Source organism: Gordionus sp. m RMFG-2023, chromosome 3 (genome assembly GCF_954871325.1).
Source record: "Gordionus sp. m RMFG-2023 chromosome 3, tfGorSpeb1-WG-v2, whole genome shotgun sequence".
Lineage (NCBI taxonomy): Eukaryota > Metazoa > Nematomorpha > Gordioida > Chordodea > Parachordodidae > Gordionus > Gordionus sp. m RMFG-2023.
In genome coordinates this window covers 33,362,144-33,380,423 of record NC_088777.1, presented here as the reverse complement: position 1 = coordinate 33,380,423, position 18,280 = coordinate 33,362,144, and the positions used below count along the sequence as shown (strand labels likewise).

The following is an 18,280-nucleotide window of genomic DNA, read 5'->3' as shown; positions in this document are numbered from 1 at the left end:
TTATACAGTATATAAGATGATTTTAAAGTAAAAAGAAATGAATATCCTTCATAATTCGAGATATTTTGGGACAATATAAACATTTTATGTATAAAAAGATAATTGAGAAAAATAAAGGTATTTTTAAGATATTTTTAATTTAGTTTATGCCCCCTCCCCTGTATTAAAGTCGTTGGTCAAACCCTAAAGAAAATTTAAATTTGGATTAAGGTTATTAGTTTAATAAACTCAAAGCCCTATTGACCCTCCCGATCCAGTAACGCTGAGGCCCTCTTGATCTAATATTAATTATTTATGTATATTAACTTAGAGAGTTATCACCCCATCCTCTTAAAATTTTAATGATGCAATTGCAACTCTTCCACCATATTAGAGGGCTCTAATTAATGTTGTTAAACCCCCGATTTGATTCAATTTCTAAAAAATGGTCCAATTAAGATTTTAACCAAAATAATATTATTTTTAGCAACACTAGCTCTGAATGTTGATTTTTATAAATATTTTCTTTACTTTATTATATGATAAAAACAAAATACAAAATAATATAATATATATAACAAATTAAAGGTATTTCTAGCCAATTTCTTTTACCATAACCCCCCTACGTCAATATTTATCAATAGTAATACCGTTAATATAGCCGATTGCTTGCTAAGAGGACTAGTATCGAAACCTGCGAAAATTGTCGATCAGATATTATCGGAAGAAGTTAGGCAACATTTGTTTCAATCAACGACACAATCATTTGGTTAGTTTTTTTTAAATATTGCGAAATCAAATGAATCATTTATCTATGTTTTTGAAAAAAAAGAGAAGATAATCAAAAATTTTTATTTTTATATTGAGCTATTTATAATCATTAACATATATAATTGAAATAAAAATAATAAAAAAAAATTATTTCAATAAAACTCACGAAATTAATCGATGCGTTGCTATAATAAATCTCAATATCTTTCATATTATTTAACCTATTGTGGTCAAAGTTAAACGATCATTGCCGAGGAAATATTTAATATATAAAAAGTGACATATCGGAAGTGGTTAGCTACCGAAAAAAGGGCTCCATTTTGAATTAACCATTTGCTTCTAAAAAGCACTAATTTTTTGTATTTGTCCAACTTTATTTCAAGTATAAATTTTTGACTTTTTTCATGGCGATTCCCTTGGATTTATTTCAATGAAACTCGATATATGCCGTTACCATTGAATTTTAGATTTTGATTTAGCTCGTGGACGGAATATGACCAATAAAATTTTTTACAAAAATAAACAATTTTGATCATTAAAATCTCAAATATAAATAAATATTATAGAAATACAAACGTCATTAAACGTCTTATTTAGCTTTCATATAATATTTAAAATAATTTCTTTTTTTAATGGTGTCAAACCGGAAAAATGGAAATCGATCTATCTCAACTAACCAACTTGAATTTATGATCTCAAGAAGTTTTTGAGATATTTAAAAATATAGAAGGATTTATTAAATTTTACTTTCAAATTGCCTAAAGATAAGAATATTTACCAGTTCAAAGTTAAATTTAGTGGGGCCTTACCTCTTAAAGAAACTTTTTTCTAACCTGTCCACAATCCTAGGTTATTGACTTTGTTTCTGAATTCAATGCTTCCTGTTATATGCTACTTCCTGCCAAAAAAGATAATTAAATCAAATGGCATTTTATTCACGACAAATATGAAATCGCGAAGAATTTATCCCTTTCTGATATAAAAAAATTCATAATTCTGATGAAAATTGAAGAATTATATCTGGAATGCGGGCTTTTATATTAATAAGATGTTCCTGTCCATTAACCAAACGCTTAATATTTAGCAAAAAGAATCGTATTCAAATATTAAAAATCGGAACACACAATAGGTTTTAGAAAATTTGCTTCATTAAACTCCTCAGTTGTATTTTATAAAAGTACTGCCTGTTTGTAGCGGTGCAGTCTTTTTTTCTTTTTCATAATAATATTAAATCAGTATGAAATTTATTGATTATAATATAAATCAATTTGCATATTTAATGAGTTTTTGTTATAATAATATGCGACAATTTGGTTATAAAATAAATGATTTATATATAACTATTCTAATTATCTTCCAAAAAGTCAAAAATAATTCCAATTTTTCCATGATTCAAGTGTCATTAGAGAGTGAACCATCTTTATTCATTCTTTTCCGTTTTATAGATATTTTATCACTAAATTTAGAAGAGATTCGCTTACATACTCTACTAAATTATACTGCATATGACTTTATTGCCTGCTATGGAAAATAGTCCATTGCTATTTTGACCAGAATTGAGAATCGATATTGATTCCCTTCCCACCAATCTAATTGGAATTAATAGAATATAAAATATAGGATAAATGGCTTTGGATTTCATTTATTTAATCTTTCTCAATTTATTCTGATATCCCAGTCCAGATGAGCTTATTCCTGGCTTTACTCTTTCTCAGGGATATTTCCTTAAATAAATAAATATTTATATACTTTGTTTCCCTTTATAAAACTTGATAAAGTCCTAGCATGTTATTCATATATTTCCTTAAACTGAATAATACTTTAAAGGGTATATAATAAATTATACATGTGAACCTAAATAAAAGGAAGTTTTGTAATACATTTTAAAGAATTAGGAAATGTTAACTTTTTTAAATTCTGGTCTATAATAGATTAACAATAAAACACTCCATATTTAGAAATTTATAAATGTAGTGGTCAACATTTTTAACGACTTTCATTGCAAAAGGCACAACATTAAAAAAGGGGAAAGCATTTTTGTTTTTTTCTATCAGCATAAGCCATATGCCTAAATAAGAGACATTTAAATATATTAGATGAATTTGTTCTTCTATTTTTTTATCATCATTTGTTTAATGAAATTCAAAAAACATATTACTGTAAGACCTACACCAACATCAAATATGCTGAATTTCAGTGGGTTTCAACATTGGATTTTTTGCTCCCATCCCATTAACATTATATTTAAATAGTATCCACTATTTTTGAAGTAATAATGGACTTAAGATATATTTGTTGTAACCGTCCTTACTTTCACAATAACTTCCTTAATATTCTTTAGAATACTGTCAAATAATGTTTAACATGTGCCAGACATCCATCAAATAAGTTTGGACTCATAATAGACATTAGTCTCTGAGTTTTAAGAATATTTGCAGCCTTATCAGTTGTTAAACTTATAATTTTTTCTTTCAAATTGTATTCAACATCATAGAGGCATTTTTTGGATGTCTTCTGCTTTGCGAGGATGGGGTACATAATTAATATCTAATAGTAGTTCTCTCTTTTTTCACTATTCATTAATAAAGTGGCTACTTATAGGTATATAAATGGCAGTTCTTGAACAGAAATCCAATCTGTTGTGATAGACAGTTTTCTTGGCAATTTTGCAATGGATATAACATGATTATTTTGAATATTTATATTAAATGTATAATGTAAGAAAACGTTAATGTTAAGATTTAAGCATTTAAATAAATTTTATGTTAGTAATCAGTGCCTGTAGGGGGATAGTAGTTATAATTATTTCTGCTATAAACTCATTAATTTTTATTGTGACAATATTAATAATAGACAGCCAAGCATTCATGAACAGGGTTGCCATGTCTCCCCCCATCAGTGGGAGTCTCCCACAATTTTTTAGTTTACCCACATACATCTCACTCCCACAAAACTCCCAAAATTAGAAATCTCCCACAAAAAGCTCCCACAATTTTTTAATTTCTCCCACAATTTTTTTTTTAGCATTTTAATGTTTTTAATATATAAATAATAATTTTGAGAGACAGTATTTGATTATTTTAATATTTTTAAAATAAATTTTAAATATTTATTCGAAAAATATGTCTAGTTCTTTTATTTTATTTTTCCGCTCTAAAATATATTTTTTATAAAATTCTCCAATTCTCCACTCGACATTTTCAAAATTTTTGTGTTAGAAAGAATAGAAGTTAGAACAGTATGTATAATTATTATAAATATATTTTAAATTACTTAATATATTTTATATCGTTATCTAGAATAGTGTTCCACTCGACATTTTCAAAATTTTTGTGTTAGAAGAATAAAACTTTTAGAAGTGGATATTATTCTAATCTCAAATTCTTTTAAATAAAGTTAGTGGATGAATAATATTGATTAAATAATATTTTTCACTACTTACTTTTATACTATTCCATAAAGTATATGTCAAGCAAAAGATTATAAATATAATTGATATATTATTCAACAATAGCTCAGTTATAACAAACGACAATCTACCAAATATTATCATTTTAAAAATATGCGTACCATCATGCAAAATGCATATGCACACCAAATAACGATTAATTATGATATAAATAAGGCCACACGACTTGAACGATTAGCAAAGCTAAAAATTTGATTGGTCAAAATTTGAAAAAAATGAAATCTCTTTTATAAACCTTACTTGCAAGATTCTTGGACTGTAAACATCTATACAGCATTTATAAATGAATAAAAAACAGAAATAATACGTAATTCAGGATTCAATATCCCATATACCAAACAGATTTAAGTAATAAAATGTTCTATTTTGCTAATAATTTTATCTTACTGTAAAATTAAAATAATATATTAAGCACTAAACATTGATAAAATTTTCAGAATAAATGATTTCAAATGGCTGTTCTGGCCAAATTAATAGATAATTAATATAACTTTGCAAGAATATATTCCCAGGGCATACTTTTTAAATAATTTTTTACTTTATCAAAATTTCGATTTAAATCAAAGATATTATTTTGGACACTAAATATAATCACATATGGTTTTTATGATTATCATGTCATCTTATACAAACATCCTTTTTATATCACACATTTCTCATCATTTTATAATAAAACCAAACAAAATCTTACTTTATAACATGCTACAATTTGAATTATTCTCTTACAAATAAAAATGTACATTGATATTTTTTAGCTTCATATTAGTTTATAAAATCTATTTCAAATTAGATTGAAATGGTAAATATAGCTGATTCAGGGTTATCAATGAGTTGCATGTCAGCTTTCTGCGCTGATAATGCCTCTGTTAATTTTGGCAAAAATCAAAGTGTATTTACCGAATTGAGGCAGCGCAATAATGAATTAATACCAATTGGCTGTATATGCCATATACTGCATAATTCTTGCAAGAAGGTAATGAATGTACTATCTGTAGATGTCGAAGTAATTGTGATGAAATGTTTTAACGAATTTAGTTCATCAACTAAAAGAGTCACTGAATTAAAAGAATTGGTGGAGTGGTCTGATTTGGAATGGTGTGAGTTGTTGCGATATGTACCTATCAGGTGGTTATCATTAATACCTGCCATGGAGAGAATTTTAAAATTTTACGAACCCTTGAAGAAATACTTCTTAAATAAAGATTTTAAAAGCTGTCCTAAAATTTTGAAAAATTATTTCGAGGATGAAATGTCAGAAGCATATTTGGGATTAGTTTCACATGTAGGAAATCTACTTCATGTAGTTAATATTCAGTTGCAATCAGAAGATTCTTTATTGATAAAGATTAACAAAATCATGCTACAGCTCTGTTCATCTCTACAGTTAAAAATAGATAATAAATTTTATGGCGTTATTGCAAAAAATATCATATTAAAATGTTCAAATATTACTATAATTAACGTATTATTAAATGAAGCAAATATTTTTATTAAGACAATTTTGGAATATTTTACAATCAAGATTTGATTTTAATAACTCTATTTACAAGTGTATAATTATTATGATTTGGAACAGAAACCATCATTTGATGGTTTTTGTAATTTAATAAATATATTAAAATTACCGATAGACATTGAAGCCTTGTTTGAAGAGATTGTAATTTTTTCCATTTTTTATGATTCGCCAGAATACTTAAAGTTAGATGGTCTAAAAGCAGAGGAGAAATGGGTAGAATTATTTCGTAAGAACGATAACTCCTTATGCTTGGAAAAAATTTGCGAGTATCTTTTCTCCTTACCTCATTCTAATGCCTCATCGGAGCGCATTTTTAGCCTGATGAGGACTACCTGGAGAAAGGAGAGAAATCGAATTGCTTTAACAACATTAGAGGCCGAGTTAATGGTTAAACAAAATTATAAAATTTCATGCCAGGAATTTTATAAATATCTTAATAACGACGGTAAACGTTTAGTTCCATTATTTAAATCTCAAATAAAATATAATTAACTATAACTATTTGACTTTCTATATTTTATAAAATCTTATTTATACATTTGCATAAAATCAAATAAATTTATTTTTTACATTGTAAAATTAATATTTTGAATATTTTGGCAAATCATAAAAATAAAGAAGCATTACAATCTCCTCAAACATGACATCATATTAAATCTTATTAATAATTATCCGATAATAGTAATAATATTCTTACTTTGGTATTTCTGCAGCATAATTTAGTGAACCTTTATTCTGATTGCAACTGCATATTTACAGCATATAGTAGATTTCCTATATGTAAAATTCCTAAATATACTTCTGCCATTTATTTTTGAAAATTTTTTTCAAAATATTAGAGGACAGCTTTTATAATCTATTTATTTTTTATAGGTTTGTAAAATTTTAAAATTCTACGAGGGCGCGTAAGGAACCTGTCAACCAACATTATGCTGACTCAATTCTGTAAATACACTCTGGTTTTTGCCAAATTCACTGAGGAATTATCAGATCAGAAAGCTGCCATGCAATTCATTGGTAGTGCCAAATCTGCCATATTTACCATTATATATGGTTAGCTATGTCTTTGGATATTTCATAACTGGAGAAAAAATTTTTAATAGTTTTATTGAAATAACATTAATTTTGTTGAAATAGGGGAGGATCAAGGGAAATGTTTTGATATCTCCTTATTAGATGCATCTGTTAGAATTGATGTAATAGCTAGATTAAAAAAAAATTTTTTTTAACACTAATAATTTCCAGTTTAATTAACATCCTCACTTAACACACCTAAATATTTTATATTTTTGCTAGTTTTAAAAAGCAAAAACTATTTTTTTAGCACACAAATAATAGCTAGATTTTAAAAAAAATTTTAGTCCCTCGAGTGGCATTTTTTTCCTTCGTTTTTTAAAATATTTTATCAATTTTTTTTGTTGTTTTTATTTTTAAAAAAATCGTGTTTACCTTTGTTAAAAAAAACTTCTTTTTAATTTTATATTTTTCCATACCTAGACCTCCACCGTTAAAAAGGTTTATACTTAAAAAAATTAATAAATACGCCTCCTATAATCTTTAAATATCCACAAATTATTTTTTGCATGCCTTAAAATGCTGAATTTATCATCTGAAAGCTAAAATTATGAGACAGACATCCTATGCTGTTTGTAATTTTCGATGTTTCTTTATATTTAAATTAATGCTCAAAAATGTCAATGTTTCATATTTTCTTGAAAGGGCATATCTCCGACAACGTGCTAAATCAAAATTTGCTTAATTAATACCCAATAATTGTATACTCTCCGGTAGGGGGGTCGTCCCTTAACAATCTCAGAAGGCTAAAAAATTTTATTACCCCTTTTTAGCTAACTTTATCCAAAATTGCCTTTTTTAGCTAACTTATTAAAATTTAAGAAGGCACTTTAAATTATTGAGGGGGCTCGAGCCCCCCTCTACGGACGCTATTGCTACCGGGTGGTCAAAATCTAACACTAAGGTAAATTAATATCCATTAATGGTACACTGCACACATCTATTTTCATTGAAATCTAAAGGGTGGCCACAATCCCACAATCACTTGTTGATTTGGCATTAAATTGACCATATACTAAGAATTTCTTTTGTAGTCTCAAACTGTAAATAACATTTCTCAATATGTTCGATTATAGGAATAGATTTGGGTTCCATGAACATTATGAGAGGCCGGGACCATGGCTTACAGTCCTATGTTAACTTTAGGAAGCTCTGTCAACTTTCTACCCCAAGAACCTTCGACGATTTAATCAACATAATACCCAACAATTCTATCGATGCCTTCAAATTACTCTACAAAAGGTTTGATATGTTAATTTTAATTACAGATTAGTTATTCGGAGGATATCACCTTGAGCTAAATGTTAACCTTGCAGACAAAGCCTTTTGATAACTAATATTTTTAGAGTTAAAATCTATATTTTATAAAAATAATAATTAGTATTTAAAAAAAGTTAGAACTTTTTTTTCCCCTTTATTTCATGTAAAGTACTTTAGATCTTGATTTGTTTCCTGTTGGATTAGCTGAATTTCCTTTAAAAGGTTCCTTGTTAGGCCCAACTTTCACTTGTTTGTTGGCTAAACAATTCAAGGCACTGAGATCTGGTGATTCTTATTGGTTCGAAAATGATATCCCTAAAGCTCTGTTCACTTTGGGTAAAAATGTTTATTTAAACGTGGGAAATAAGAAATAGGAGGAAGGAAAGAGGTATTAATAATAATAGTAAAAATAGGATAAAATTATAAAGAGATTTCCCGTTATGACTTATATAATATATGTTCTAGATAATCTATTAGTCAACACTTTTAGGCCCTAATACCGTGTTGATAATAATTCCTTTATGAAACTACAAATTGTGTCATTTACTATTATAAAAAACATAAATATTTTAGAGCAACTTTTAGAAATTCGTAAAGTAACTCTCGCTAAATTAGTTTGTGGCAATGCTGACGATATGCCGGAGATACAAGCTCGTCCACTTATGACCATTCATCCTAATTGGTAAGAAGAAAAAAATTAAATATATCGTTTTTTATATAATTTTGACCTATAATGGGTTTAGAAAATATTAGATTTAGGGAAGTCTAAAATGCGAAGGGGATTAAAGGCGTTAAAATATATTCCATTTCTGAATAAATCATTAGGTCAATTTGTGAATTCCATAAGAATATAATTCTGTGGTATCGCAAGCTCTTACGTCTAGGGGTGTTAATTAGTCATTTTGTTTCTTATTTAAGCATGCCAAAATAACGTTTAGCGCATAATATATTTATTAAACCATGTTAATTAATAACATGAGTTTTAAATACAACTTAATAATCAATTTACTCATTATAGTCCTCGTTCATGCACCCCACTTACTTCCATACACTCAGCCTTTTTTGATGCTTCAATTCACTTACCCTCCACCGCCAATTAATAGTTCTGTGTGTTATAAGTATTATCAACAAAATAGTCCTGACCACTCGTTTTAGTGTTCGAACTGTATTCTGCAAAATCCTTCTATAGAATCGAATAGAATTATTCGTATTTTCAAATCGAATAATAAAATCATTGGATTTGATTCGACGAGTATTCGATTCGAAAATTAAAATATTTACTGATAATTTCAAATAAGAGTATAAAATTTTCAAAAATTTTTTTAAAAAAAAATTGAGATTTCTTATATATAAAAATGATAGAATATTAATTAGATTATTAGAATTTAAAAAGTAGTTTATAAATGTGGAAAACTAAGTAAAAAAATAAAAGTTTAATAAGGAACAATAATTTTAAATATTTATGAATAAATAATATTTAAGGATAGTTTCGAATATTTACGATAAATTTTAACCGAATAATTTGTTTTAGGTAAACCTCTAACCATGATTCTCTTCTCAAAATCCACAGCCTCACCTCGAGTAGATTCTTTGCCCCCACCTGTCAACACAGCGTTTACATGATAGAAAATTTGTTAGAGGAAAACCCTCGTGTTAAACCCATCCCTACTTCCCTAAAAACTATAGTAATCGATCCCTAGATGACAATGAAATTTTTCTTGGTGATAATCAACTAGTTGTTACTAACTGTAATGCTTAAAAATTTTCCTGCATTATAATAATTGGAATCATTTTACCAATCAATTAATATATACTAAATCTACAAATATTGTTTTAACCCCCCCCCCCCCTTCAAATAAATTGAAGGCAAATGACCCCTGTCCTAGCCGCTCATGTAAATGTACCTTACACTTGAAAAAAAATCCCAGAACTCCTTCCTCCTTAAGCAGACATTCAAAAGCCTGTATCTCGGATTCCAAACCTGTCTTGCAAAGATATACTCCTTATTTCCCAACTTTGGGGAAACTTTACTGTAGGTAAAAAGGTTTTCAGAATTCTTGCAATTCCTTAAAACTTTCTTTAACACTGTAAAGGATGCACAAAAATTGGTCAATCATTTTTCCCCTAATTTGATGGTCATGGTCTGTTCTAACGATGTCTTCCCTTAATTTTAAACTAAGGCCAGATTAGTTTCAAAAAGATTGACAATATAAACATTAAAGATCGATCCGCATTGCATTGTCCTCTGATATTGTGAATCTACTTGCCAAACACCTCTCATTTAAATATTCAACCAATACCTTCATTTTTTTTCTGTATACCCAGAGATCCAAATCAAATATATTGACAAAACTTAAACCAAATCGTTAAAAAATTTGTCAAGAAATCCTAACTATTTTAAGATTATTAATCAGTTTTGATTTATAAATACCAGTAAATTTTGTAGTAATTTAATGAAGTCAGCATATAGAAGTGTTCTCAGCCATCGAATTTATTCTCTCATTTAGATATAGGATAATCTTGTCTCATTATTATTTTTTAAAGAACATTGGTAAAATTTTCAAAAATGTTCTTCTCCTTGCTTAATTTTGTATGCAAAAAGGTTAGAAGTTCAAACATCGATATTATTTTTTAAACCAACCTGAGCCTTTATTCTTATATAAATCTAAACCGATATTCATTCAGTTCGGATCCCTTACAACATATCAAATTTACCCTCTTGATGTCAGAAAAAATATCTTATCATTCCAAAATGAAGTCTCCAGTGAGCTCTAGAAATAGACCCAATATATGTTGCATTGGTCGTATTTTGTAAGAACTTTCATTAGCGAATTTCTCAGATAAATTAATTTTGGGATCCACTGCTATGCGAATCCCTTCCTATACTACAATTTGGGAATTTAGTTCAGCATATACATTAGTAAGATTTATTCCCTAAAGTAATTTTTACTCACTACTCTTTTAACTTATCCTCCTGCAATATGCATAAATATAAACGTTTATATACATTGATTTCGCGCAGGTCATAATAGGGTATACAACAAGGGGACTTGGCTCCATCTTATTTTGCTATGGGATCCAACCTACAATTAAATATAGCTATATTTTAACCGATACATCATGACTCATTCCAACTAAAATTTTATTTTATAAGGAATCCATTGTTAAGCTGTTCTTTCTTCCCTCAAATGGATTTCAATGCTTGGAAAGAAAATTAACAAAAACGCACATATAACCAAAAAATATATAAATATTTGCGATAAATATATATTTTATCATGAATTCGTTTTGTATTATTAATATTTAAATTTACTAGTAATAAAAAAAATTTACAAAATTTTGCGTTAATTTGTGGCAAATATTTTTAAAAAATGTAGCATATAAAGTAAAAAAAATATATATTATTAATGGGCAATAATTCACAAACTATTCTTAATAGAAAAACTTGGCTCCATATATAACTAGCTTATTTGATGTTTTCACCATATATTTTCTTTCCTTTAATTTATTCCTCTCATTTATAAATATATAATCTAATATGGACATTTTTTTAAATATAATTTATTCTCCCTTTTTTATAGATATTACAGAACTTTTATCACACATTCACCAACAACTAAAATGATATGAAAAAAAGGTATAGATTCTCATATGTAAGAAAGAATGTACAATGTTAAAAATTAATATAACAGCGATGAATTTTATAATAAGATCCTATGATAAGAATGTAAAGAAATGAATATACAATAAACTAAAAGAAATAAAAGTATAAGATATTTTTAAAAAATTTAATTGAAAAATGGACGATTTCAGAACTTATTTTTAAAAAAAATAAAGAAAAATGGTATTAAATAAATTAAATAAATATTCAAATTAAGAAATATATTTAAAAAATATTAACAATTTTTTGTATAATTCTGTCGTGTCGAAAAAAGGTTAAATTGTTTAGAAAACTAAGCTATTTGGCTTTTGAGAGAAAGTGTGTATCTCCCAAAAAAAGAACTTTTTAATTAACTTAAGCATATGAAACGGATAAATGTTGAAATTTCGCAATTTATTGAGCTCTTTATATAAAAATTAATAAACAAGGAAAAATTGAAATAATTTAATGGAATTATAGCTTTTATAATAATTTGTTTGATAAATTTTAAGGATTTACTAATATGACAAATTCTATCTTCCTTTTTTTTATTAAAAGGAATAAGTTACAATTCATTTCCCTAAAGCTTGTTGTTTGATAAGCATATCTATGGCGGCATTGACGTCTCCAAAAGTTGCTACTAACGCTATAAAAATAATATTTTTTATTTCTTTGCTAATATAGTCAAATTTAAAAATATATAATATAAAAAAACAAAAATTAATATTTAAAAAATAGAAAAAGGTGAATTATTTTAAAAAAAATAGAAAATTGATTAAAAATACCCCTAAGGTTAGCCTCCCTATTGATGAATCCCATAGAGGTCAATTGTTCAAGCTGTGATCTGTAAGTATCCTCTTCCCCTCTGTTATTAATTATGGGTTGCTGAGGGCTCGGTAGCTTTTTGTATTCCATATTAATTTATATAATTTAATCTTTATTTTAAAAAAAAAATTTTAATGCACTATTTTGTTAAATTTGATACCAAAAATAGGTTATTATAACTGAAGTAATTATTTAAACCTTATATTCACTTATTTTACTTTCTCAATTAATAACTTTTCAAATTCACATATTTTTTAACCTAACTTATAAAATATGCTTACAAATCATTTCCTTTTATTCTTCTTTTTCAATGTCTGTAAAAAAAAAAGATAAAAGGAAAAACTTACACTTCCTTGAGACAGATTGAAGAAATCTGGTTGGCCTAACATGTTAGAAAGTGAATCGCTAATGGAATTCTGTGATGGGTTTTGATTGCTGGCCTCACCTGAGTTATTCGATGCCATCATAGTCATGATGAAACGCGTAACAGCGTCATCGTTCGCCTCTGTTTTAGGATGATCGGAAGTTTGTCCAGAATTCGCTGATTGGCTGGGATCCGCCGATTGGCTAACAGATGTAGGGAGACCAAACGAATGAGGCTGGATGCCCAAGCTAAAAGGAAAAAATATTTATTAGAATTGAACAAAAAAAGAGAAGGAATCCGAAAAATATTGGTGTTGTTAAAGCGAATAGTTTTTGAAAGATTTACCTAGTCACATGTTTTCTAACCAATTATATCACTCATTATCTATATATGATATGCGATTAACATTTTATTAAATATAAATCATGTGCTCGACTGTAACACGCTTGTTTAGTAGGGAAGGCCTAGGCTAAGGTAAAAATTTTATTTAAATTGTATTTTAATTCTTTTGATTAAAATTATACAAAAATGATGAGTTATATAAATATTATATAAAGTAACTTATGATTTTTAAAATATAAATATAACTGAAATAGTTTCCTTTTTAAGAATATAACTTGTAGCTAGTTACTTTAAAAAACGTTAAACAACCCAAAATATATTATATTATGAAAAAAATATCAAATGTCTCCTGGCACTTTAAAACTTAAAGAAAGACTACACTTATTAATAAAGCCATAGATTATTATAACATTTAAACAATGGTTGGTGGCTGACCATACTACACTCGAAACTTAAACAATGGTTGGTGGCTGACCATACTGCACTCGAAACTTTAACAAAGTCAGCCAACGAATTTGTGGAGTATTTGATTAAAAAATCAAATATTTTAATTCTTCATGCATTTATTTCTTCGGAACAATCTTCATTTTTTGAGTCAATAAAATCGAATTTGAAGGATGGTATCTAATAATATCCGATTTTGCAGAGAACTATGCTTTTGTAGTTCAAGATCATGCTCAAGATTTCCATTGGACTAATAATCAGGCAACACTTCATCCATTTATGATTTATTACCGCGAAGGCGATATCATCATCAGATTGTCTCAAACATAATACTTGTTTGTTCCTTTCATTTATTTCAAATAAAATTAATTCTATTCTTGAAAGAAAGATTTGATAAGATTTCAATAATATTTTATTTTTCTGATGGAGCTGTTACCCAGTATAAAAACAAAAAAAAACTTTGTAAACCTCTACAACCATTATAATGATTTTGGGATCAAGGCAGAATGGCACTTTTTTGCAACTGCAGATGGCAAAACTCCTTGCGATAGTTTAGGGGGAATTACTAAGAGGTTAGCAGCTAGAGCAAGCCTGCAACGTCCTCATGAAAATCATATAACTCCTATTGACTTATATAATTATGCGAGATTCAATATTTCGGGAATTAATTATATAATTGTTAGTAAAGTAGAATATTTAAGAATGGAAATCAATCTTGAAAATAGATTTTTAATGGCCAAACGAATTCCCGGTACACAAAAATATCATTCATTTATTCCAATGGAAGGAAAAATGATAGTTTAATTTTATTCTAATTCATTAGATTATTTCATTAATTAGCTAAATAAAGTTATAAATATTTTTACAATTATTTTTCTTCTAAAATAAAATAGCTAAACTTATGTGCTAAATATGACACAATGTCTACTAGTGATCAGCATAGGGCCTAATTTTTCTAATACGGCCAGAAAGATTTATAAAAAAATATATCCAACTATCCCAAACGAATTTTCTTTTTATTTGTTTCGTAAATTACTATACATTTGGTATAATATAGGATTTAAGCCATACTACTTATATTTAAAGTGTAGTAACTTTTGGCCCATTACTCGTCCCAATCTAGGATTTAATACAGATATTAGTATAATGTCTATCTGTAAAAAAAATTAAAAGAAAAAAAAGAGCAATTTTTATTTTATAGCCATATCCGGTTTTCTATTTCCGGTTTTTGGTTAAAGACTTTTTTCAATAAATAAAATAAATTTTATATCATAATAAAGAGCTATTTAATAAAATTAAAATCATGTCTTTAGCTTGATTACTTTTTGAGATATTTAAAATTAAATATAGTGTATTTTGGAATTTCCGCCTTTCTAAAGATGGCCATATCTCATGAAGTAAGGCGATTTGAGAAGTAAAATTTTATATTTTTATTAGTTAGTGTATATACTACCAACATGCAAATTTTTAAAAGGGGTCGGAGTTGAGAATCGACTTTTTTTGGTTAATTTAATATGAAATACAACATATAAAAATGGAAATTTAAATATAATTATTTTTATAAAAGCTTTTATGGAAAAGAGAATAAAAAAAAGAATTATAACTTTGGAAGGAGGGAGGGTGCTTCAGTTTGCAATACGGCCAAACCTTCTTGGATTTGAACCAAAGCCTTCATAACTTTTGGGTTGCTCAATACCGCTTGAAAGTTGGGATTCTGCATCTAGTGAATGTTAGAATAAATTTAAAAATATAATTTTTATAACTATATCTAACAATCGTTTAAAATATTATTTATGAAAAAAATTTATTTATTGCAGTAAGAATCACTACCGTTACTTTCTTCTATGTAACACGATTTTTATAGGAATTTTCATAGGACTCCTTGTGGAGTTCCATTCCAAGACTATACAAATCATTTTCATTTAGAATTATGGCCAGAATACTTACATGATGGCCTATTCAATGATTACGTCAGAAATAATAAGACAAACTGTGCATTCTTTACCCCTCCTAAATTAAAAAGGTAACTGATTAAAGATGCCAAAACAAGTAAAGAAAATGCCTGCAGCATCTAGGAAGGTATTATTCCTTAACAGTTGAAAATTTCTGATTTGATTAGAGAGAGAATCACGAATTTTTTTTGGCCTATTAAAAAGGGGCAAATTATATTTTTGCGCCCTGTCACACCCCTATAATTTTTATAAAAATATTATTTATTTCAGGGTTTAATGAAAAAGGAAATTAAAAAATTTTTATTCACCAATGCGAGAATTATATATATATATCTATTTTTAAAGTTTCAAAAGTATTTAAAAGAAAAATGCGTAGAAAAAAAGATATAAAAGCAAAAAAATTATCGGGAGGGATGATATAAAAATAGCTCAATATGGATAGAAAATAAGTTTAAATTAAAGGAAATCATAAATAAAATCGAAAATGGGTTATTGATAAAAATAAATAAATATTTATAAGAGCAAAAATCAATAATTTAAAACAGAGAAAAGTTTTAAATAATTCCAAAAAATACGAAATGTATATTAGCTAGCTGATAAATATTCTAAGCTTCTAACTAGTATGTATATTTCCGTAACATATTATCATCATGCAATATTTTTTAAAAAAGGGAGTTATATCTTCAGTTGATTTGATATGGAATTCAACTAATAAAATTTAAATTTGCATAAAACATTTGAAAATTCGTATAAATTTTATCCAAAAACAGAGATGGGAGACCATGATCATATGGGGACGATTTGGTAAATAAAAATCATATTTTTTCCTTTAATCTTTACTATATACATATTATTTTTTTCAACCTGTTGAGTGAACATCGGTAGTTGGCTTTTGATTTGTTCAGCCAATTGTGGGTTGTTGGCGAATAGAGGATTCGACATTATAATCTAATTTTTATAGGTAAAATATATATTTAATAAAACATTTTAAGTAACCCAAAGGCGTGAATTTTGTTAAACTTTAATCAACGTTTTTATAAAAGTTGTGTCATAAATTTAAACACCCAGTTTCATGTCATAAACACATTTGTAGGTTTAAAAAAGCATGAAAGAAGAACATACGGTAAGACAACGAATTTGATTAAAACAGGACTTGACTTAAACTTACTAATATAAAGATGGGAACGTTCCCAGGAATTCAATTAAGAATTCCTTTAAAAATTACGAGGAATATCCAAACATTCATAATATGAAAATATTATCCATAAAACAATATTTTGATTTTCCTCAAGACATTATGATATTAGTTGAATTATTTGGTCTCCTATTATGATTGTAATGAATATACTTAAAATCTAACAATAAATATATCACAATGCATACATTAAGATTGGTATTCTAATTTGTTCATTTCAAATGTATCAATAATATTCATGGGAGATAAATATGGCTTGCTTATTATAGGTCTAAAAATTGAAGTTTCTTTATTTTGGGATAATTTGAGAAATCATACTTAACCTCATATAGCAAAAACTAGGGTTGTGCCGATCCTTATATTTTTAATCAATTCGATCCAACATTTGTTCAAGCCCAATCCAATACCGATATTTATATTGATTTTTTCACCAAATTATGCGTTTAATTTAAATATTTTCTACAATTAAGACTATTATTTAAAAATTACATTATAATAGATATCAAAATTTTAAACATATAATGTCGTATTGTGATATTGAATATTTTATCATTTACTGAGGGAGTTATTTTAATTTGATAAATATAATTTGACCGGAAATGTATTCAAACATGTGTAGAACACCTATTCTGTAAATTTTCGTCATAAATTTAATTTATATAAAAATAATAAATTAAGAATATTTCCAAAGTTTTCTGGAGAAATTCAGTGGAGATGCTCCATGCATATTGGAATACATTTCTGGTAAAACATATTTTGCCAATTAAAATTGCTCTCAGTAAATAATTTAAAATTGAAATTCTGAATCCCAATGGGTTCCATATCACAATACGACGTATATGTGTTGGTATAAATATTAAAATAGTTATATTTAATATATAAAACTAAATTATTTTAGATTTTTTAAAATAAAAATGAGCTCTATATTTTCTGGCACTAAAATTCTACGATGTGGAATCCCCTAAAAATCCTCTATCTTTTGTAAAAAATTTCCATAATTCAGATGACATCTTAAAAATATTTATAATAAAGAGTTATTATTTATAAATATAAAATCTTTTGAAATATTAAAATATTGTAAAATAAACAATATATAAAATATACAAACATAAAATAACAAAAACAATAAACGGATTGATTTTTTAAAGGTATTGGCTGGATCCGATATTTTTTATAAAACGCTAAATATCAGTCTCATATAGTATTTAATATCTTTCCCTAGCAAAAACTTACATAAATTTTTTATATTAAATTTAAGAAAAAGAAACCTCAACAATATAGTTTTTAAATATCAAAATTAAGAAAAAAAAAGCCTAACAAAAATATTTAGAAATATTTTAATTAAATTAGAATATATTTGTTAATTTTAAATAATTATAATATTAAAATTACTATAGATTTTATGATATAATTCCTTTTTTGATATAACCAAAATGGGAAAATAGAAAA

The 18,280-nt window shown here is 26.7% G+C and overlaps 2 protein-coding genes across 4 annotated transcripts in view; one reads left to right on the top strand and one right to left on the bottom strand.

Moving 5' to 3' along the window:
* Positions 1-11,310, top strand: part of LOC135926495 (peroxidasin-like) — a 53,197-nt gene extending 41,887 nt beyond the window's left edge. For 2 of the 3 annotated variants that reach the window (XM_065462390.1, XM_065462391.1), the window contains 5 exons: positions 568-748; positions 7,886-8,051; positions 8,239-8,405; positions 8,643-8,751; positions 11,224-11,310. In XM_065462390.1, the coding sequence (XP_065318462.1) occupies positions 568-748; positions 7,886-8,051; positions 8,239-8,405; positions 8,643-8,751; positions 11,224-11,287 (687 nt within the window). In that variant the 3' untranslated portion in view covers positions 11,288-11,310. The remainder of the gene's footprint in view (positions 1-567; positions 749-7,885; positions 8,052-8,238; positions 8,406-8,642; positions 8,752-11,223) is intronic. The other variant, XR_010571897.1, reaches the window with a different exon arrangement.
* Positions 11,311-12,108: 798 nt separating this feature from the next.
* The window catches only part of LOC135927289 (ubiquilin-1-like), a 29,941-nt gene continuing 23,769 nt past the window's right edge, over positions 12,109-18,280 (bottom strand). The window contains exons 13-17 of the mRNA XM_065463252.1: positions 16,501-16,584; positions 15,289-15,404; positions 12,882-13,146; positions 12,495-12,609; positions 12,109-12,355 (exon numbers count right to left, since the gene is read on the bottom strand). Coding sequence (XP_065319324.1) covers positions 12,282-12,355; positions 12,495-12,609; positions 12,882-13,146; positions 15,289-15,404; positions 16,501-16,584 — 654 coding nt within the window. The 3' untranslated portion in view covers positions 12,109-12,281. The remainder of the gene's footprint in view (positions 12,356-12,494; positions 12,610-12,881; positions 13,147-15,288; positions 15,405-16,500; positions 16,585-18,280) is intronic.